The 17,606-nt window shown below is 54.4% G+C and overlaps 8 protein-coding genes across 8 annotated transcripts; 4 read left to right on the forward strand and 4 right to left on the reverse strand.

Moving 5' to 3' along the window:
* Positions 1–484: 484 nt before the first annotated feature.
* A1O3_05642 (uncharacterized protein) lies at positions 485–1,657 on the forward strand (the record flags this gene model as incomplete). Its single annotated transcript, XM_007735762.1, has 1 exon — positions 485–1,657. The coding sequence occupies one exon, from the start codon at positions 485–487 to the stop codon at positions 1,655–1,657; it is 1,173 nt and encodes a 390-aa protein (XP_007733952.1).
* Positions 1,658–1,759: 102 nt separating this feature from the next.
* Positions 1,760–3,456, reverse strand: A1O3_05643 (uncharacterized protein; the record flags this gene model as incomplete). Its single annotated transcript, XM_007735763.1, has 4 exons — positions 1,760–2,467; positions 2,541–2,675; positions 2,735–3,319; positions 3,400–3,456. The coding sequence occupies 4 exons, from the start codon at positions 3,454–3,456 to the stop codon at positions 1,760–1,762; spliced, it is 1,485 nt and encodes a 494-aa protein (XP_007733953.1).
* Positions 3,457–3,807: 351 nt separating this feature from the next.
* On the forward strand, positions 3,808–6,298 carry A1O3_05644 (uncharacterized protein; the record flags this gene model as incomplete). The annotated part of the gene is made up of 2 exons (XM_007735764.1): positions 3,808–4,358; positions 4,408–6,298. 2 exons carry the CDS (start codon positions 3,808–3,810, stop codon positions 6,296–6,298), a joined length of 2,442 nt encoding a protein of 813 aa, XP_007733954.1.
* Positions 6,299–6,975: 677 nt separating this feature from the next.
* On the reverse strand, positions 6,976–7,861 carry A1O3_05645 (uncharacterized protein; the record flags this gene model as incomplete). The annotated part of the gene is made up of 3 exons (XM_007735765.1): positions 6,976–7,052; positions 7,137–7,550; positions 7,687–7,861. The coding sequence occupies 3 exons, from the start codon at positions 7,859–7,861 to the stop codon at positions 6,976–6,978; spliced, it is 666 nt and encodes a 221-aa protein (XP_007733955.1).
* Positions 7,862–8,549: 688 nt separating this feature from the next.
* On the reverse strand, positions 8,550–10,994 carry A1O3_05646 (uncharacterized protein; the record flags this gene model as incomplete). Its single annotated transcript, XM_007735766.1, has 4 exons — positions 8,550–9,282; positions 9,357–9,481; positions 9,555–9,838; positions 9,917–10,994. The coding sequence occupies 4 exons, from the start codon at positions 10,992–10,994 to the stop codon at positions 8,550–8,552; spliced, it is 2,220 nt and encodes a 739-aa protein (XP_007733956.1).
* Positions 10,995–11,922: 928 nt separating this feature from the next.
* A1O3_05647 (uncharacterized protein) lies at positions 11,923–13,489 on the reverse strand (the record flags this gene model as incomplete). The annotated part of the gene is made up of 2 exons (XM_007735767.1): positions 11,923–12,416; positions 12,469–13,489. 2 exons carry the CDS (start codon positions 13,487–13,489, stop codon positions 11,923–11,925), a joined length of 1,515 nt encoding a protein of 504 aa, XP_007733957.1.
* A 1,200-nt stretch (positions 13,490–14,689) lies between these two features.
* A1O3_05648 (uncharacterized protein) lies at positions 14,690–15,842 on the forward strand (the record flags this gene model as incomplete). The annotated part of the gene is made up of 3 exons (XM_007735768.1): positions 14,690–15,428; positions 15,499–15,706; positions 15,767–15,842. 3 exons carry the CDS (start codon positions 14,690–14,692, stop codon positions 15,840–15,842), a joined length of 1,023 nt encoding a protein of 340 aa, XP_007733958.1.
* Positions 15,843–16,278: 436 nt separating this feature from the next.
* Positions 16,279–17,560, forward strand: A1O3_05649 (alcohol dehydrogenase; the record flags this gene model as incomplete). The annotated part of the gene is made up of 6 exons (XM_007735769.1): positions 16,279–16,350; positions 16,414–16,495; positions 16,558–16,666; positions 16,730–17,266; positions 17,329–17,464; positions 17,522–17,560. The coding sequence occupies 6 exons, from the start codon at positions 16,279–16,281 to the stop codon at positions 17,558–17,560; spliced, it is 975 nt and encodes a 324-aa protein (XP_007733959.1).
* Positions 17,561–17,606: the final 46 nt, after the last annotated feature.

Here is a 17,606-nt window from a genome sequence, read left to right on the forward strand (position 1 = left end):
TAACCCTCAGTGGATGCTGGGTGATGTTGCGCCGCAGCCAATGATGGGTTGTACGGAGTACAGTAGCGGCCTGAGCCCTGACCAGTCTCGGCCTTAACCACCCTGACACGAGGCTCGCTGTTTAGCGTATGGCCGAACCGGCAACACCGTCCCTGGGTGACATTGACGACAACAATGACAATGAGCCTGGATCGTAGCTCATCCGACACTTGGAGGGGCGGATTGCATCCTCCTACTGATGTTGCATGTTGCGCAGTGGCCAATCGGTACCCTCAGGTCAGACAGAGCATTGGGCTGGCTGTGCGCCGCGAGAGGAAGCCTGCGGCCATGCATGACTTTCCTTCCATGCTGACTGTGACCAGTACCGTAGACGTTTGTCACGAAGCAGCCGTATATAAGTATGCTGTACCTCGGGGCTGGACCTCAGAAAGATTGAGAACAACCCCCCAACAGTCTGGAACAACTAAATAGATCTAAGATCACCATGAGCAACAACCTCCGCATTGCGGTCGTCGGTGCAGGGCCCGCAGGTCTCACGTTGGCACGGCTTCTTCAGGTCCACAGCGTTGCATGTACAGTTTTTGAGCTCGACGAGTCTCCAGCTCGCCGTGGCCAAGGCGGCAGCATCGATCTGCACCGGAACGGTGGGCAACAGGCCCTTCGAGAAGCCGGCTTGTTCGCAGAATTCAGACGCCTCTCACGTCCAGAAGGCGAAGCCCTCAAACTGATCAAGTACGATGGGACTGTTGTCCTGGACGAGAACAAGACCGGCACACGCAGACCCGAGGAATTCAGTGACCGGCCAGAGATCGACCGCACAAAGCTACGACAACTACTGCTCGATTCGTTGTCGCCGGACACGGTGGTGTGGGGCAAGAAGCTGATTACCATTGCCGAGTCGTCGTCGATGCCAGGAAAACATGACCTGCACTTCAAAGATGGCGTTGAAGAAGGGTTTGACCTGGTCGTCGGTGCGGACGGGGCCTGGTCCAGAGTGCGGAATATCCTGACTGATCAGAGACCTGTCTATTCCGGGGTGACTGTCATCGAGCTCTGGGCACTGCATGTCGACACTCGGCATCAGTCGCTCGCAGAGTTCGTCGGTGCAGGCAGTTGCTTCATGTTCGACGAAGGCCGTGCTCTCCAGTGTCAGAGAGACAGTGAAAACACAATTCGGGTGTATGCTGGAGTACGACAGCCTGAAGATTGGGTCAACACCTGTGGCATTGACTGGTCCTCACCGGAGGAAGCCCAGAAGACCCTACTTGGCCAGTATTTCAACGACTGCGGACCGGCCTTGAAACAGGCAATCATGGACGCCAGCGACCAGCTCATCCCTCGGCAGATGTGGATGCTACCTGTCGGCATGAGATGGAAACCAAGGGAAGGGGTCACCCTCGTTGGAGATGCAGCTCATTTGATGACCATCTTTGGAGGTGTTGGGGTCAATCTGGCCATGCTTGACTCATTGGACCTGTCCAGGGCTGTCATCGACTGTGCCGGCGATGCAAGCCGGCTGCCCGATGCAATCAGGAGGTATGAGGAGGTGATATTCGCAAGGGGGGAGCAGTATGCGCGCAAAACTGAGAAAGGTCTCAAAGGCCATTTCAGCGCCAAAGGTGTCGATGAGATGGCCCGACGACTTCAGGGACGATGAGCTGGACTTGAATGGACTGTTCAAATGGACAATAGGACGCCCTAGGATATCCCCTAATAGATCCCGCGCCCTTCTGGCAGTCAGTGCAGTAATTGTTCTCAATCAAGACGGCGCCTGCAACCTCCCTCCAATTTCAATCACCGAGTCAAGATTTCCCGTGCCATTGGCCCAGAGCTGCCGTAGGCCAAAGTCCAAAGGCTTAGCCGCTACGTGTGAGATAGACCTGACAATGTCCAGGGACTGAGACGCGGCATCTCTTCTTCTCAACATGACGCCCAGACAAGGATAGAGGTCGACCCTGTCACGCTGGTACGGCGAAATCGAAAGCATACTCGACAGTAACATGCCCAGCCTTACCATCAAAGAATTCGAGACGCAGTCAGCCACTGCAGAAAGCAACTCCGGGTAAGCAAATTTTGGCTGATCGCCGGGCATCCGAGTCACTGCGCCGTCGGCTCGTACTAGCTGTTGATCGTTTGACTGGAAGATAGGAGAGGGGCGTTGAGGTTCCAACTTCGCGGAATACCAGCTTTCAAGCGAGCGTTTCAACGCTAACGTTCGAAGCAATGCCTTTTGGTGCCTATTCGCAAAGTCCACAGAGGTGATATCGTTGGCGTCCATGTGCTTCGATACGTATGAGACCTCTGCGATGAGACTCGGGACTTCGACAAGAAATTCACAAAGTTCGGCGCGTAGGGAGAAGCCGCGAGGCTCTTTGCCTACATCCAGTCTTCGAGATGTTTCAAGCAAGTCTCGCCAATGCTTGTGCGATAAGAAGCACTGTCGTTCAGAATCTACGTCCTGGACGATCTGTGTTCGAAGCCAAATGAGATTCTAAACAACAGGGGAGTTTATAGAACAGAGGGGACAAGGTCTGACTCACAAACCAAGCTCGCTGCGACTCAAGCATTGATCTTTCAAAAGGTTCTGAAAATCGGGTAGGGCCACATTGCTGGATCAGGAGCTTTGAGCCCCTACAGAGACTATCCCACCGGCCCATATCATCACTCAAATTGAGCTGCAGGCTGTGAGTATCATAGAACGTAAAGCGTCGGTACAGGTGATCACTCAACATACCTCGCAAATCTGTAAGATGATAGAGGCACATATTGTCTCTGATTCGGTGCGGGCTTGTGGCGACCCCAAAGATTTCCGAAGAGAGTTCAAACTTCTTGCATAGAGCTTAAGGGATGTTGTAGTCCCTGGCGCACATCTTGGTGCATCTGTGTAAATACTGCATATGCACGATATAGAGTCGTCCAATGCAACGTTGCGACCGAGGCGGCTAGGGATCATCTCCAGGAAGCCACCGAAAGACCTGACAGGGAAGCGAGTCTGACTTTCTGGTCTGTCCAGCATGTAACAGAGTGCCGCACAAGTCTGGTCGGAAGGTGTACTCAGGTGGCACTGGATGATAGGTTTATATCCAGGGTTGGGGGCCGGGATTTCCTTTTCAGGTGAGACCGGGCCATAAGATACGTATTCTGGCTGTTTCCAGTCAGGACCCCGAGACTCATCGACATCGTCGAAGATGTATTTCTTTCTTCGGTAGAGCGAAATGAGCTGGGAGTTTTCATCCACAAACTTCCAGCGTCGGCTATAGCCTGGACATTTCCACCCAGACTTTCTGCACGCGGCACATTCAGGGAGCTCTTCGCCGCACTGGCATGGTAGTAGTCAGCACTGCCGCTACATGCGAAGGTGAAGGTGAAGGTGAAGGTGAAGGTGGATGACAGACTTACCTTCTTCTTCCGTTTCCGACAAGTTTCACAGCCAGTACTTCTCCTGGTCCCCACCATGACGAGGCTCTGGTATCAGACGACCGAGAACATTCATCTTCGGTTTAGGGACGCGTAGGGCGTGGCAAAGACGAAAGGCTGAGGCTGCCTCGAGCATCATATGTATGGATGTGGATGGGGCTGTAGAATCCACCTTAATGGTGGGCGGAAACTGCACAGCTGGTTTTCTAGTTTGCCGTAGTGATGGTGCGGTGTTACTAGTGGCTCATGTGGAGAGGAATTCAACTTTTGGAGACTTTTTAAACCTGCGACTTTTGGACGGCCTCACTGTGAAAGGTCAAAGCAGGCGTCAAACAGATTTTGTCGTGCCGATGACTGTGGAAGACTAGTCCGTCTTCCATTCTAGTCATCATGGACTTGACTGCAGACTTTAAATCCTTTCAAGACCTTGTTCAATCGTCCCTGATCAGCGTGACGAAGACCGCAACTCAAGTTTCTACCCAAGACCTGAGTTTCCATCGCTCGTCTAGCGAAAAGCTATCTCGTGCCCTTGAACGCCAGAATGCCCACCTTCTGCGCCTGACTAGCAGTCTACTCAAAGCGGCCACCAAAGACACCAACCTCAAACCTCCTGTTCTCCGGAATCAGGATGACATCGAGGACAATTGGCGTGAGGTAGTTGATGTTGTTGACGACCTTCTCGAGAAGGCGGATTCTGCACTTGATGAGTACTCCGGCGTCATCAAGCGTCAGAGTCCGAGTCAAGATGCCGATCCTCCAGCTAAGCGCCTCAAGACAGGGAGAGGTCTTCATTCATGGTCTTCAGAGGTCGCACAGAAGCCGCAGCTTCGTTTTGACAGGCAGGTGAATAACTCTGAAACGAAGCCATGGAAGCCTCTGCTCAAAGCAAAGCCCCACGCCACTGTCCCATTAGAGGAGAGCATCGGTAATGAGGACGTTGGGTGAGTACATTCTTGGTCCGTTGATTTCAGGCCGCTAACCGTGGGATAGTTACAAGCATCCATACTTACATGAGATTGAACAATACGCCTATCCTCCTTCCGTGTATCAAGCTAGTCTCCCTATTCCATTCACGCCGCCAGAGCAAAGTGAGCCGATATTCGTCGACACTGAGGAGGGTGTACAAGAGATGCTAGAAGAGTTGAAAGGGGCTTCTGAGATCGCAATTGATCTCGAGCACAATGACCAGCGCTCCTACGTAGGTATGGTGTGCCTCATGCAGATTAGTACTCGAGAAAAGGATTGGATCATCGACACCTTGAAGCCGTGGCGGGAAAATCTGCAGATACTAAATGAAGTCTTCGCCGACCCAAAGATCGTGAAAGTGTTTCACGGGTCCAATATGGACATCATCTGGCTGCAAAGAGATCTCGGCCTGTACGTTGTTGGTCTTTTTGATACATACCACGCTTGCTGCGCCCTCCAGTTTCCCGGCAAAGGTCTGAAGCATTTACTACACCAATTCGCCAACTTCGAGGCCCAGAAACAGTATCAGACAGCGGATTGGCGGATACGACCTCTACCCAAAGAATTGGTTGATTACGCACGTTCAGACACCCATTTTCTACTCAATATCTACGATAATCTCCGAAATATGCTCGTCGAAGGATCCACGCCGAACTCGAATCTCACCGATTATGTGCTGTCACAGTCCAAGAAAGAAGCTCTCCAAGCCTACGAGCGTTCTATCTACGACATAGAAACCGGTCGTGGTCCGCTCGGCTGGCTGGGACTCCTTCTGCAAAGGTCTGTCCGATTCAGCAACGAACAATTTGGCGTTTTTCGAGCCCTCCATGCATGGCGAGATCAGAAGGCGCGAGAACTGGACGAAGGGTTGCAGTACATTCTCCCAAATCGTCTCCTATGGATAATTGCAGAGAGCATGCCCACTTCAAGCTTCAATTTCCATGCGGTGATCAGGAGCGGTGTCCCCAAATCTGTCCTGGACCGCTTACCTGAAATCATCGAAGTTATCAAGAAGGGCAAGTTTGAGGGGCGTTCTGGGCCTTCTGTTCAGGAGGTATTGCAGCATAGTGAAGAGGTGTACGGGATAACTGCACGTCGACCACCCCGAGAGAGAAAAGAAGCTCCTACCACAATTCAAGGTTTAGGTGCGACTTTGAAGCAACTGATTTCCAGCGGAGATGTTGGTGCGTCGTCAGCATCACTAAACTACGATGGTGTCGTGGAGGTTGAAGTACCGGTTGCCACCCGATCCACGGCTTCTCTGTTCTGGGGCGATGTACCACCACAACATGCACACTTCCCCGCGGAGCTGGACACAGTGATGACTGCGCTGCGGTCTGTTCTACCATTGGCCCCCGCCTCGGCGGCGGCTCCAAATGCCTCTGCTCCAACCGAGCAGGCGCTGCCAGCCACAGGCGAGTCAACTGTGTCCACAACCACTCCTGCTCCTGCCACAGTACCGCCTCGCTCCACGACGCCCGAGATCTTCACGTTGAAAGGTTCCGCTACAGCAAAGAAGCGGAAGGCCGATGAAAGAGACGACGCTGTAGATTTGCCGGCGACGACACCAGCCACGGCATCACCAATTGGCTCTGCAACTGAAACGCCTCCAGCGAAGAATCCCGAGCATGAGGCGAAGCGTCAAGCCAAGAAACAGAAAAAGGCCGAGAAGAAAGCAAAGAAGGAGGCCGAGAGACTTGCGGCAGAACAAGCTGCCAAAGCGACACAGCCGTTCGACTATGCGAAGGCAGAGTCTCTCCTGGCCCCACAGACGCAGGCGGCAAGGGCGGACGCCGAGGCCAAGGGCGGCAAAAGAATGAATCCATTCGCGAAGGCATTGGATGCCAGCACTGGTGCAAGAAGGGCCAAGATGGGCAAGGAACTGGCTGGAAAGAGCATGACGTTCAAGTCTTGACTCAAGCGTTCGAACACTGGCAGTGCATTGGAGTCCAAGATCAAGATGGACAGGGGCAGTGCATTGGAGTCTAAGATCAAGATGGACAGGGGCACTGTAGTGTAGCTCTAAATTGGGGAATGAATCACCGAGTCTAGTGGACAAAACCAGCCAAGTTGGTATGAGTAGCTTCAGCATGGATTAATCTCGGCCCAAGCACACCAAACCAAAGCGTCCACTGCATATCAGAAAACGGGCTGAGACAGACGCTCAGCTCGGCTCGGCGATGAGATCGCATCAAGTGCTACTCTGGCAAGGGGAAGATCGCAGGATATTGGATCAAAGCCACTGGAGCCCTGAAAGCGGTCATCGTTATTCCTGTAGCAGCAGACAAATCATGGCGCCCATGGCCCAACCTGACACACACACTATGTGTAGTAGTAACGTAAGAATGATGCAAACTCTGTTCCCTGCCAAAACACCCTTCTACTTGGTACGCGAGTACATGCCGAATTTGAGATCGCAGATCAGATCTCGCGAAAAAGTTCCCGGGGCTGTTAGCATCACCTCTTGAGGGTGCTGTCATGTGGAAATGGTGTGGACTGGACTGGAGTCGACGGTAGCAACCTGACCATAACACGTTGGTGGCATGGGTCCGTCCGTAATCCGTAATCCGTGCAAGAATATCCTTTCCCTCCTTACACAGCCATCTCGGCTTGCAGTTTCCGGAGTTCTTCTTCTTCGTCCTCCTCCACCGTCGAGGGCTTGTTGCCTACTACGAGGGGGGTTAGTATGGGGTTATTCGCCGCTTGCGAATGACGGTGCCTCATTCCGCTTTTCGGGGGCTTTGTGGACTTACTCGGACCTGTAGAAACGGAAGGCAGCCGGGCGATCTCGCCGGAGACAGGCGTGGGGCCAGTCTTGAGCATTCTCTCATCCATGGCTTCTTGCTCCATGCCTTCCAGCTCTTCTTCGAGATCGGCCTCGTCGATGGGCTCGCCGATAGGCGCGTTCGTGATGGCATTTGCAATCTCCTCCCCGAGAGCATGTTGCTCGCGCAGCTCGTCCATGGTCTGGTCGACCTTGTCGATGGTCAAGTTGCCGTGGATCTGCTTCATTGCGGCTCCCGCATTCTTCATCGCGTTGAGGGTTTCCTGGTTGATGTTTGCGGCTTCGATGGAATAGATTTGTTGTTCGATCTGGGTAATCTGCGCAGACGTCTGTTCCAAGGTCCGTTCATGAAGCTTCTTGCGTCGAAGAGCTGCTTTGGCCGCTACATGATACAAAAGCCAAGGTCAGTATCCAACAAAACAGACATGGTAATTGTTTAGAAGGGTAGGGAAGGGTGCCCGGAGGTAAGGAGTAAGAAATACTATCGGATACATGTACTGGGCTTCACGGTGGCTTACCTGTCTTGTTTGTCGAGAGGTTCTTCCGCGCCAACGCATCTTGTTCCGCCATCTGGCTTTCCAGGTACTTCTCTCGCTTCTGTAACATGTCCAGCTGCTGGCGCAGGCTCAGTATCGCCTTCTTTGGCGCATCTTTTCTGGCCTGCGCCGATGCCCCGCCAAACCAACTCCACATGTCGTTCGCTTGGGAAGCAGGCGGATTGAATCAGACAAGACGGGAAAAGAAGAAGAACGAGAGATAGTTTCGCGGGGCCGTAAACGAACGACCCGACCAAGGTTGTTCGACTTGCGGCGGTGGTGGCAATGTGGTGATGGCACTTCCACGGCCTTCGATTGTTATCGCGTTGTGTGTCCAAGGGCTATCAGCCTAGTTTCGTTGCGTCGACCGAGGATGAAAATGAGTGAGGGGTAGGGTGTATACTGGAGGGATTATTCGAGGTAGTTTCAGACCAAGCAGTACACGACAGACCGGGATGTTACTTTGTTGTTGGGTAAGGGTTGAGGGAGGGGAGGGCGCAGTTGAGATGAGATGAGAGCCTGGCACGGGATCTGACCAGGGAATGACATCGACGACAGCAGGCACCTAGCAGGAAGGTCCCGGTTTGTACTCTAGCAGTCGCAGGACTAAGTGGCGGGTCGAGGCAGGTTCGCCGAGGATTAAGGACGCCTAAGCCTGCCTACATACCTAAAAGGAGCCCCTTAGCCTCTACAGTAAGCCCCGGCCGTGCACACTGGGCTTAGGCGTGACTGCTGAGTCATCCACTCCAATATATTACCGTACAATATATACGGCCGGCCACACACGTGGGCTACACCCAAGTATCTCAGATGTATATCAAAGTATCCATTATTGTATGCTTCGTCTAGCCGAAGCAAAAGTCCAGCTCGCCATTGCTGGCTTGCCGTTGTGCATCGACCACATCCCCCCACCAAGAGGTACGACCGCCCACGTCTTGCGCTGCCCAGACCTCTTCCAGAATGCCGATGACGCTGGTGAACATGTGGTAGCCAAAGGTCTCGAACCACTGCCTGCAGTAGTCTCGAATGAAGTCTCGGTGCCGGTCGATGGTTGTCTCGGCCCCTGCAAGGAAGATCGGTAGCAGCAGCTGCTTCTGGGTGGGTGAGGATGGGCGAATCGAGCACACATGGTCGAGACTGACGCGGCTCAGATATCTCAGCCTCGCAGTGAAAGAAGGCTCCGGCGCATCTGTGTTGTCGACCCGGAACACCCGTAGAGCATAGATGAGCAACGAATATCGTATTGCTTCGCAGCAGTGGTACCGGTCCCTGGCCTGCTGCAGAGACTCTTCGTCCCCCAGTTCGTAGGCAGCCTCGTTGCCCGGAGGCTGGTAGCTGCGCAGGTTGCCTTCAATCTCGGTCACGATCTCTTTCGTGGCATTGCGCGCGCGGCCCTTGCTCTTGGACTGGCTGGCCAGGTGGGCCAGTTGCATGAGTGGCACGAACAGCTCGCGCGGACAGCCGATGAGCTCGAAAAAGGTCCAGAACCGCGACGCTTCCCACTGAAGAACGGCTTCGAAATAGCTGAATGGCATCACGCATGCACGACGCGACAGCAAAGCCACCACGGCGTCCCACCTGCAGTTCCCAGGGTTAGCGGTACGTACTTGGGCTCAGTGCCAGTAAGGAGGACTGAATAAACTTGCCATAACAGCATGGTCACCTGTGTTTGGGACCTAAATGATAGTGACCAGACATCAATGCCGCCTGCCAGCTCGAGCAGCGAGTATGCATGCGAGAGGTGAGCCCTCCATGGGTTCAAGGCCGATTCTACCGTCTGCAGAACGGAGCATCAGTCAGCCCTGTCAGTGCCAGGCCGTTAGGGGTCAGGTCATCATCGGAGCACTCACATCAATACACCAAAGTGCTAACAACGTGTCCAGAGCTTCCAGACCCTGGGCTTGGATCTCCGGGTTTTCGTTGGCTGCCTTGTACAACGCCACTGCCTGGTTCTTGTGCTGGTAGAACTCTTCAGGGGCGTCGCTGTTGATGGAATAGGAATTTTGATGGTGGCATGCGATCGCGATGATTGCGTGAAGGAGATGCTTCGATCCCCGAGACGTCTCCCTACGGTAGCGGAAGGGGTTGATGTCCAAGTCGTTCGTCACGGGATAGGTACAGAACTCCTGGTCATCTGAGCCATGGTTAGTGAGAATCTGATTGTGAAGTTGTGGTTCGGGAAGCAAGGCCGATGCGATTAGAGGGGACTTACATCTATCGAGCAATACAGAAAACTGGTCGGCCGTGGTGGAATATCGTACTTGAGGAGGGATCGAGGCTAGGATGGTAAAGGACTCGAAATCAAACGCGGGCTGCGTTCGCAGCATGGCCATGGACAATGTCATGGGAATCGAATTCCGTGAGGTTGGCCCCAAGGACCACTCTGCATGTATCTTCTCGTTTTCGCGCGCCGCTGATATCGATCGTGCCGCGCCCACCACCAAACCCTCGATCTGTTCTTCTGCCTCTCCTTGAGCTGTGAGCCACGCTGGCGCCGACGGCTGCTGTTGGGTCTCGTGGTATGCGATGCCGTCCAGCAGAGAAGCATTGGCACGGAAAAGCGGCAGCTCCTCGACCCCTGTCGTGTCTGGCAACATCCAGTTGTCAAAGCCGGGACTGCGAAACACCATGGTCTGCTCGGCTTCGGTCGCCTGTAAAGCGGCCGGGCCTGGGAAAGGCGTGTATTCCGTCGACAGAGGAACCGATTCCAGATCCGGATCCGGATTCGGATCCTGCACTTTGGGAATCGGCGGTGATGGCTTGTCCGGTACTGGACCTGGATCGGCCACAACCTTCTTTCGCGTAGCAGAGGCTTCTTCTTGACGTAGCAGAGAGCCTCCTTGCACTTCCTGAGGTTCCTGGCCGCTTCGTCTAGAATGCCGCTTCCGTCGCTTGGGAGGCCAATTGACAAACGAGAACTCTCGGGCCCGTTTGGGGGGCGACTTGCTGCTTTGAACGCCGCTGTTGGCATGAGCGACTCGTTTTGCCGTGGGTGTCGGTATCGTTATCGCTGTTGGTGTTGGTGTCGGTGTCGGTGCGGCCGTCTTTGCCTCAGGCGGCACTGGCGCTGGCCGGCACTCGATGCCATGTCTTCGTCTGCTGTCATCCCCGCGCCTAGAAGGCAAATCACTTCCTTCCCAGATCAGACGTGTCTGAAAGCCTTCGCAGGCATCGCCGGCGGTCTGGCACGTGGTGCAAATGGGCCGTTGGCGGTCACAGACTCTGCGAAGCGTCTTGCAGGTGTGGCAGTCTGACTTGGCAAAGGCCAGTGAATTGGTCCTGTGCGCCATGCTGATGACGAAGCACAGATTCGCCGCCGGATTACGCTGATCTGTCGGTGAAGAATGGAACAGTCACAGACTCAGACAGGGACAGGGACAGGGAGACGGCCTCAGGGCACATCATTCAGGATCTGGATCTCGCGGGCGGCGGTCGATGGAGGGATTGATGCTGCAGTAGTTGTTAGCATGAATGATTGCAGTACGATCTGGTACTATCATGATCACCACTCGAACCGACGCGATACGAGCACCAAGGCCTAGGGGCCTGCGGGCTTAGGCTTAGGCTTAGGAGGCCTAGAAGCTCCCAACTTTAGGGCGGAGCCTTGGCTGTGACAGGCTCCGTAGGGCCCGGGCCCATACTTCTCTAGAGATGCCGCGGGTGCCTTGATAATGGTGACGGGCACCTAACGGGGGTGGTGATGATGGTGATGATGATGATGATGGCGGTGGTCCCGGCTCAAAGCAATAGTCAATAGCCGGTCCAGGCAGACTTTTGAGGTATTATTTATTACATTGGCCGCCTCGGGATTCGCCAGACACTTCGCCACCAACTGCCTAGTACCAACTATCCGTTAGTGCTACTGTACCACCAGTATCCGTACTCAGCTCTGTACTCTTGTACGGAGTACCAGACCTGGCCAGAGAAGTTCAATCCATGCCACTGCAGTGATGCATATGCTCTTCGTTATTCGGCCCAGGGCAAGTAACCCTAACCCTAACCCTAACCCTAACCACCGTAGCGTAGGTCTAACTCTAATAAAATCCTCCCTAAGTCCGCCTACTGAGCGGCTAAGCTAAATTAGGTCTAGTCTTACTACTCGTACTAAAGAAAGAGCAACGTACTCGACAGAGGAAAGCGTTCGCTAGAGCAATAAGTTCGATAATAGAAAGGAGGTAGGTAGAGAAGCGGTAATTAGGTAGAGACGAGATTAGCATCTCATCTCCCCACATACCGACGCTCCAACCATCGCAGCGGCGGGTATGAGATGCCCGTGAAGGCAAAGGCCAGGATGACACCCAGCTCACCACCCATCTCTCCAATCTGTCGAGCTATAACGCCGACGTACCACGTCTGGTTCATTCCAAGCACCGCCCCGACAATGCCCAGCAGGAAACTGAACACCGCCGCGGCACCCCATGGCAATCTGCTCTTGTCAGCGTACGCGTCGACGTCGTAGCCGCTTCGGCGCCGGAATATGAGGTCCTCCTCGATGACAATCATGAACAGGGCGCTGGTCCAGTACCCGATCACGCTCAGGAAGTTGCTGATGATGGTCATCAGGTGGGATCGGCCTGCGATTCCACAGACAGTATATATTATGACACCAACGAGAGTCCAGAACAAGCGTGGGATGATGGCGAAATAGTGAGTGAGGGCCTGGATAGACAGGCCTGCCGAGTATGTGTTGGGAATATTGTTGCCAATGAGACCTGCGGGCTGTTAGCAATGAATGGACCATGGGCCTGCTGCTGCTGTGCTCACCGAGGAAGAAGACGACCATGAGGAACGTGCCGAATCCGTGCACAGGTTCCAGCGCGGTCCCAATCAGCGCTCCATAGCCCTCGTCGTAATAGATGTCCAGCCACTCGGGATACCTCGTCATGGAACCGCCAATGGCTAACCCGACGGATTGGAAGAACACCATGGGCACAACAATGCCGGTCCATGTCAGGGCAAAGGTCTTCCAGTGTGGAGTTGTTGCCGGGTAGGTGATGTAGTAGTCGCTGGCGATGGGCAAAAACCCCGAGGCCGAGCCAAAGCAGATGGTGAGCATGGTTAAGAAGTTGCCGGAGAACGTGGGTCCGGAGTACAGGTTGGGAGCGCCCGAGTCAAAGTGCCTCGACGCAATGGCGCAGAGGATGATGGCGGCAATGAAGCCTGGAATGAAGGCATATCGCTCGTAGAAATGCACCAGACTGTATCCGAAGCCCGCCACGACAAATGACAGCACCGAGAGAATGATGATTCCCACCACCGTCGGACAGGAGCCTCCGGAGATGTAGCTGAGGATTTGGCCCCCGATCACCACGCCCACGAGGCACCAGCCCAGCTCGGTGATGGCGTTGACCAGGGCCACGAGCTTCCCACCATACCAACCGAAGGAGAACCGGGCCAGGATGATCTGTCGGAGTCCCAGGCGTGGTCCAAATGTGCCCATGTACGCGGCGCAGGCCGCCCCCAGAGCTGTGCCGAAGAAGACAGCCAGGAAGCCGTTGGTCACGCTGAGACCCAGCCATGAAGGTCCTGCGAGGAGTCCCGTCGCCACGGTTGAGATGGTCGCGGAGCAAGAAAACCACAGGAACATCATGTCCAGATAGTTGAGGTGCTCATCGCGCTCGGTGGGCAGCACGCGCTCGATGCCGCGGCTTTCGATATGCAGCTTTCGATCGAGCAGAGCGGAAAAGTATTGAACCCGTTGCAACCAGCCTTTGGCGTGTGGTTCAACCTCGCCAATGCTTCTGGGCGGGCTCCCGGCGTCCGCCTGAGTCCTTTTCTCCGTCATGACTCCTTTTTCCAGGGAAATATCCAGGCTGGCCGCCTCTGTCGCCGTCGCCGACCTTTCAGTCACGGAAGGCTGTCGCTTCTGGGTTAGCCGATGAGCGCAACCGGTGAGCGCGACCGAATGCACGCTTCAGAACTCTCTCACCATGGATTAGACGGATGGTCTGTTTGTCTTGTTCCTTTTTTTCCTTTTCCGAGCTGGCAATGTCCACGCTTGAGGCTGGTCACTAAGGGGATGGCAGATCCAGGGCCTTGAGTAATGGTAGGTGGTACTGTAGGTATGCGGTGAGGGTGAGTCTTATTCGCCCGACCTGACTTGCGCGGGTCCGCATGTTAACCTGTCTCTTGCCGCACTTGGTAACCCAGCAGACTGGCTCTATCTGTTATCTGCCATTCGGTTATCTGCGAAGAGAGAGTGTGTGAACCAGGCAGGCACCTAGGCATGGACCTGAATGAAGAGGCGTCGCTGGTGGTGGAGACGAGACGAGTCCCAGAGCAGCTAGGAGTCGTGTGATGGCGAATGGACAGGCCCAAGCATTGAGAGGCAAGCATGGTCCACCCATAGATAATACTAGACTGACAGTGAGTACTCCGTACTTAGTACCTAGGTAGGCTCCGTGTGAGACCGTCTGATCCGAAGGTCAGTGCCACCGTGGTCCCAAGCGTCTGCTCCACTGCAGATTTCTCCTTTGGGAAACCGGAAACCGATAAGGCAATTCACCTCATCAGATACAAGATCTAGAGCCCCCGGAGCCCCATATGTGCGGCTTGTGGCAACCGGAAACTGTCCCGTCGATGTCCTCGACATCTGGGAGGCTGTAGGAGGAGACCGAGGAGACTGAGGAGCCTGAGGAGACGTCGGGCGGGCAGAAAAATGCCGTTTTCGGGAACCCATCGTCTCAAAATTACCACGTTCTCGACAGTAATCTTGGTCTGTCGTGGACATGCATACTCCGCAGAATCGATCATACTCCATTCCAGTAATATGCGCTGTGATTGTGGTATCCGAGGAGGGCGCTGTATGCTATAGTTATCATGCCTGAAAGAGATCCTTGATCTCCCCGGCCAGACGGCTCAGAGGCCACAGTCGGTCCAGTCCAGAATCACCTACTGAACTCCGTCCATAGCACCAAAATCACTTGTGTCCGGTCGTCCTGAGCGCGTTCACGTTCACGTTCACGTTAACGTCGACGTCGACAATATGGCATACCACGGCGCCACCCTACCTGTCGTGGACGTCGCTCCTTACCTCGATCCCAAGTCGAGCGCCTCAAAGCGTGCAGCGACCTCTGCCGCTGTTCACCGCGCATGCCGAGACTTTGGCTTCTTCTACCTGGTCGGACATGGCATCCCTGAGCAGCTGCGGCAGGAGATGCTGCGTCTCGGGCACGAGTTTTTCGCCTTACCGCAGGCGGAAAAGGACGAGGTTTCGATCTTCCACAGTATGGACCGGATCCGCGGCTACGCTCGACTGGGAGAGAACATCACCTTGGGAAAGCGGGATGTGCTTGAAGGGTTTGACATCTATCGAGAGTACCCGCAACCGTCCAAAGAAATGCTGCGAGGTGCCCAGCTCTGGCCGTCGCGGCCGCCAACGCTCCAATCCACGGCTCTGGAATACGTCGAGAGGCTGGTGCCTGTCGGCCAGGCGCTGATGCGAGCCATGGGTGATGGGCTGAGGATAGATGACGGCGCGAAGGCTTTTGAGGAGATCATTGCTGACCCCTTCTGGGGCCTCAAATTCATCAATTACCCGCCCCTGAGCACACCTGACATCGACGAGCGGGAAAAGGGCATCTCTTGCGGCGAGCATACCGACTACGGAGGACTGACCTTTCTTCTGGCCGATGACCATATCAAGTCGGCTCTGGAAGTGCAGGCCAAGGACGGCGACTGGATCAAGGCAGATCCAATCCCAGGGGCGTACGTTGTGAACATTGGTACGAGCATTTGCATTCCTCCTCCTCCTCCCAGGTGACCATGCAGCAGCTGACGGCGACGGGCACACAGGCGACATGGTCAACGTTCTGACGAACAATCGGTACACTGCCACTGTTCACCGCGTCATCCACCGCGGCGAAGTGCCACGCGTATCGATCCCTTTCTTCTTCGAGCCGTCATTGACCACCAAGGTCAAGCCGCTTGACGCGTGCGCAAACGATGCTAGCAGTCTTTCCAAGCCAGCCGTCGACTACTATGAGCATATGTGCCACATGTTGTAAGTCTGAGTCTACATACAATCCCGTGATTGAAGGACGCCTCCGCTGATCAGTTGTAGATACGATGGTAGATTTGTCGAGGCGGGAAAAGAGGTGGAAAAGGTGTTGGTCAATGAGATCTCGTTGAAGGGATGAGTATTGAGTATCCAGGTAGACAGGACGCCGAACTGGTTCCCAGCACCAGTTAACTGTATTAAAGCGAGTCCGTGTAGAGAGTACTGTACATAAATCCTACCAGTTTTGCCAGCCCTGCCGGCCCTGCCAGACCCACTGGATGCCATGTCTGTCTGTGATATTAAATACCGACGAATAACAGCGTAAAACCATGACCAGATGGGTAATTTTGTGGCGGCGAGCACGGCCCACTCCAATGAAGTAATGCAGGTGGGCGGTACCGGGCAGTATTTCAGTATTTCAGGCTATTTAATCTTCTGACAACTCGTCAGTATTTACTCTGTACCTGCTTCTGGCTTTTCTCTCTCTTTGTTCCACCACTACCACCTCCAAGTTCTCGTCACCCTCACCCAGCTCGACAGGCTTCCCAGGACCAGGATCTCACGGTAGTGCACAGATGGCTGTACCAACCATTACTCTTAAGCCTACAGGGCAGCAGGTGCCTCAAGTCGGGTTCGGGCTCTGGAAGGTGGGTGAAGTGCTAAGCGCTCCGATCGCAAACCGTGCCATTTCTGACGCAATCAACCTATAGGTGCCAAATGACAGCACAGCCGATGTCGTCTACACCGCTATCCAGAACGGCTATCGCCACTTCGACGGAGCCTGTGACTATGGTAAGTGTGCAGTCGGAGGGTTAGGGCTATATGTCTCTCGGTCCCAGCTAATTGGCAATCAGGCAACGAGAAGGAAGCTGGTGAAGGAATTCGACGGGCAATCAAAGACGGTCTCGTCAAGAGAGAAGACATTTTCGTGACGAGCAAGCTCTGGGCAACATTCCATGCTCCGTATGTGAAGAGTCTTCGGGTCTTTGGAGCGAGCGGATGGCCACTAACTGACCCCGACTCTAGTGAGCACGTTGAAGTGGCAGCAAAACGGCAACTCGCAGATTGGGGCCTCGAGTACTTCGATCTGTACCTCATCCACTTCCCGCTGCCTCTTCAATATGTCGACCCCGCCGAGCGCTATCCACCTGGTTGGTCCATTGCTGCTGACAAGTGGGAAACGAAAACCGCCAATGTCCCTCTCGCCACGACTTGGAAGGCAGTAGAATCGCTGGTTGACGCCGGTCTGGTGAAGAACATTGGCGTCTGTAACTTCCAGGGCGGCTTGCTGTTGGATTTGATTCGTTCGGCGAGAATCCCTCCCGCCGTGCTCCAAATCGAGCATCATCCTTACCTTGTTCAGCCTCAATTGCTGGACCTCGCCAAGGACCTTGGCATTGCTGTGACCGCTTATTCCAGCTTCGGTCCACTAAGTTACCGAGACATCCAGAGTCCCAAGGCCTTGGGAACCTCGCTGCTGTTTGATAATGATGTTATAACATCGACAGCGAAGAAGCATGCCAAAACCCCCGCTCAGGTTTTGCTCAAGTGGGCAGTGCAACGGTAAGGGCTACGCCAACCCTTTCCAGATCAGGTCAGAATGAATTGACTGATTGTGAACACAGAGGTGTGATTGTGATCCCCAAGACAGCCGATAAGCAGCGCCAGTTAGAGAACAAGGATCTCTTCTCCTTCGAGCTTTCCTCCGAGGAACAGAGCGCGATCGATGCATTGGACAAGGGACTGAGATTCAACGACCCTGTATGTGCCCTGTCTAGGTGTTGGATCTGTCCTTAAGATTGGCTAACCATGTCTTAGGGTGATTACCTCAACCCTCCCCAGCGTATCTTTGCATAGGCGCCCACTTTGTATGCCAGTCCACAGCGTGAGCTGGATGTCCCAC

This window comes from Capronia epimyces (genome assembly GCF_000585565.1).
Source record: "Capronia epimyces CBS 606.96 chromosome Unknown aczIQ-supercont1.4, whole genome shotgun sequence".
Lineage (NCBI taxonomy): Eukaryota > Fungi > Ascomycota > Eurotiomycetes > Chaetothyriales > Herpotrichiellaceae > Capronia > Capronia epimyces.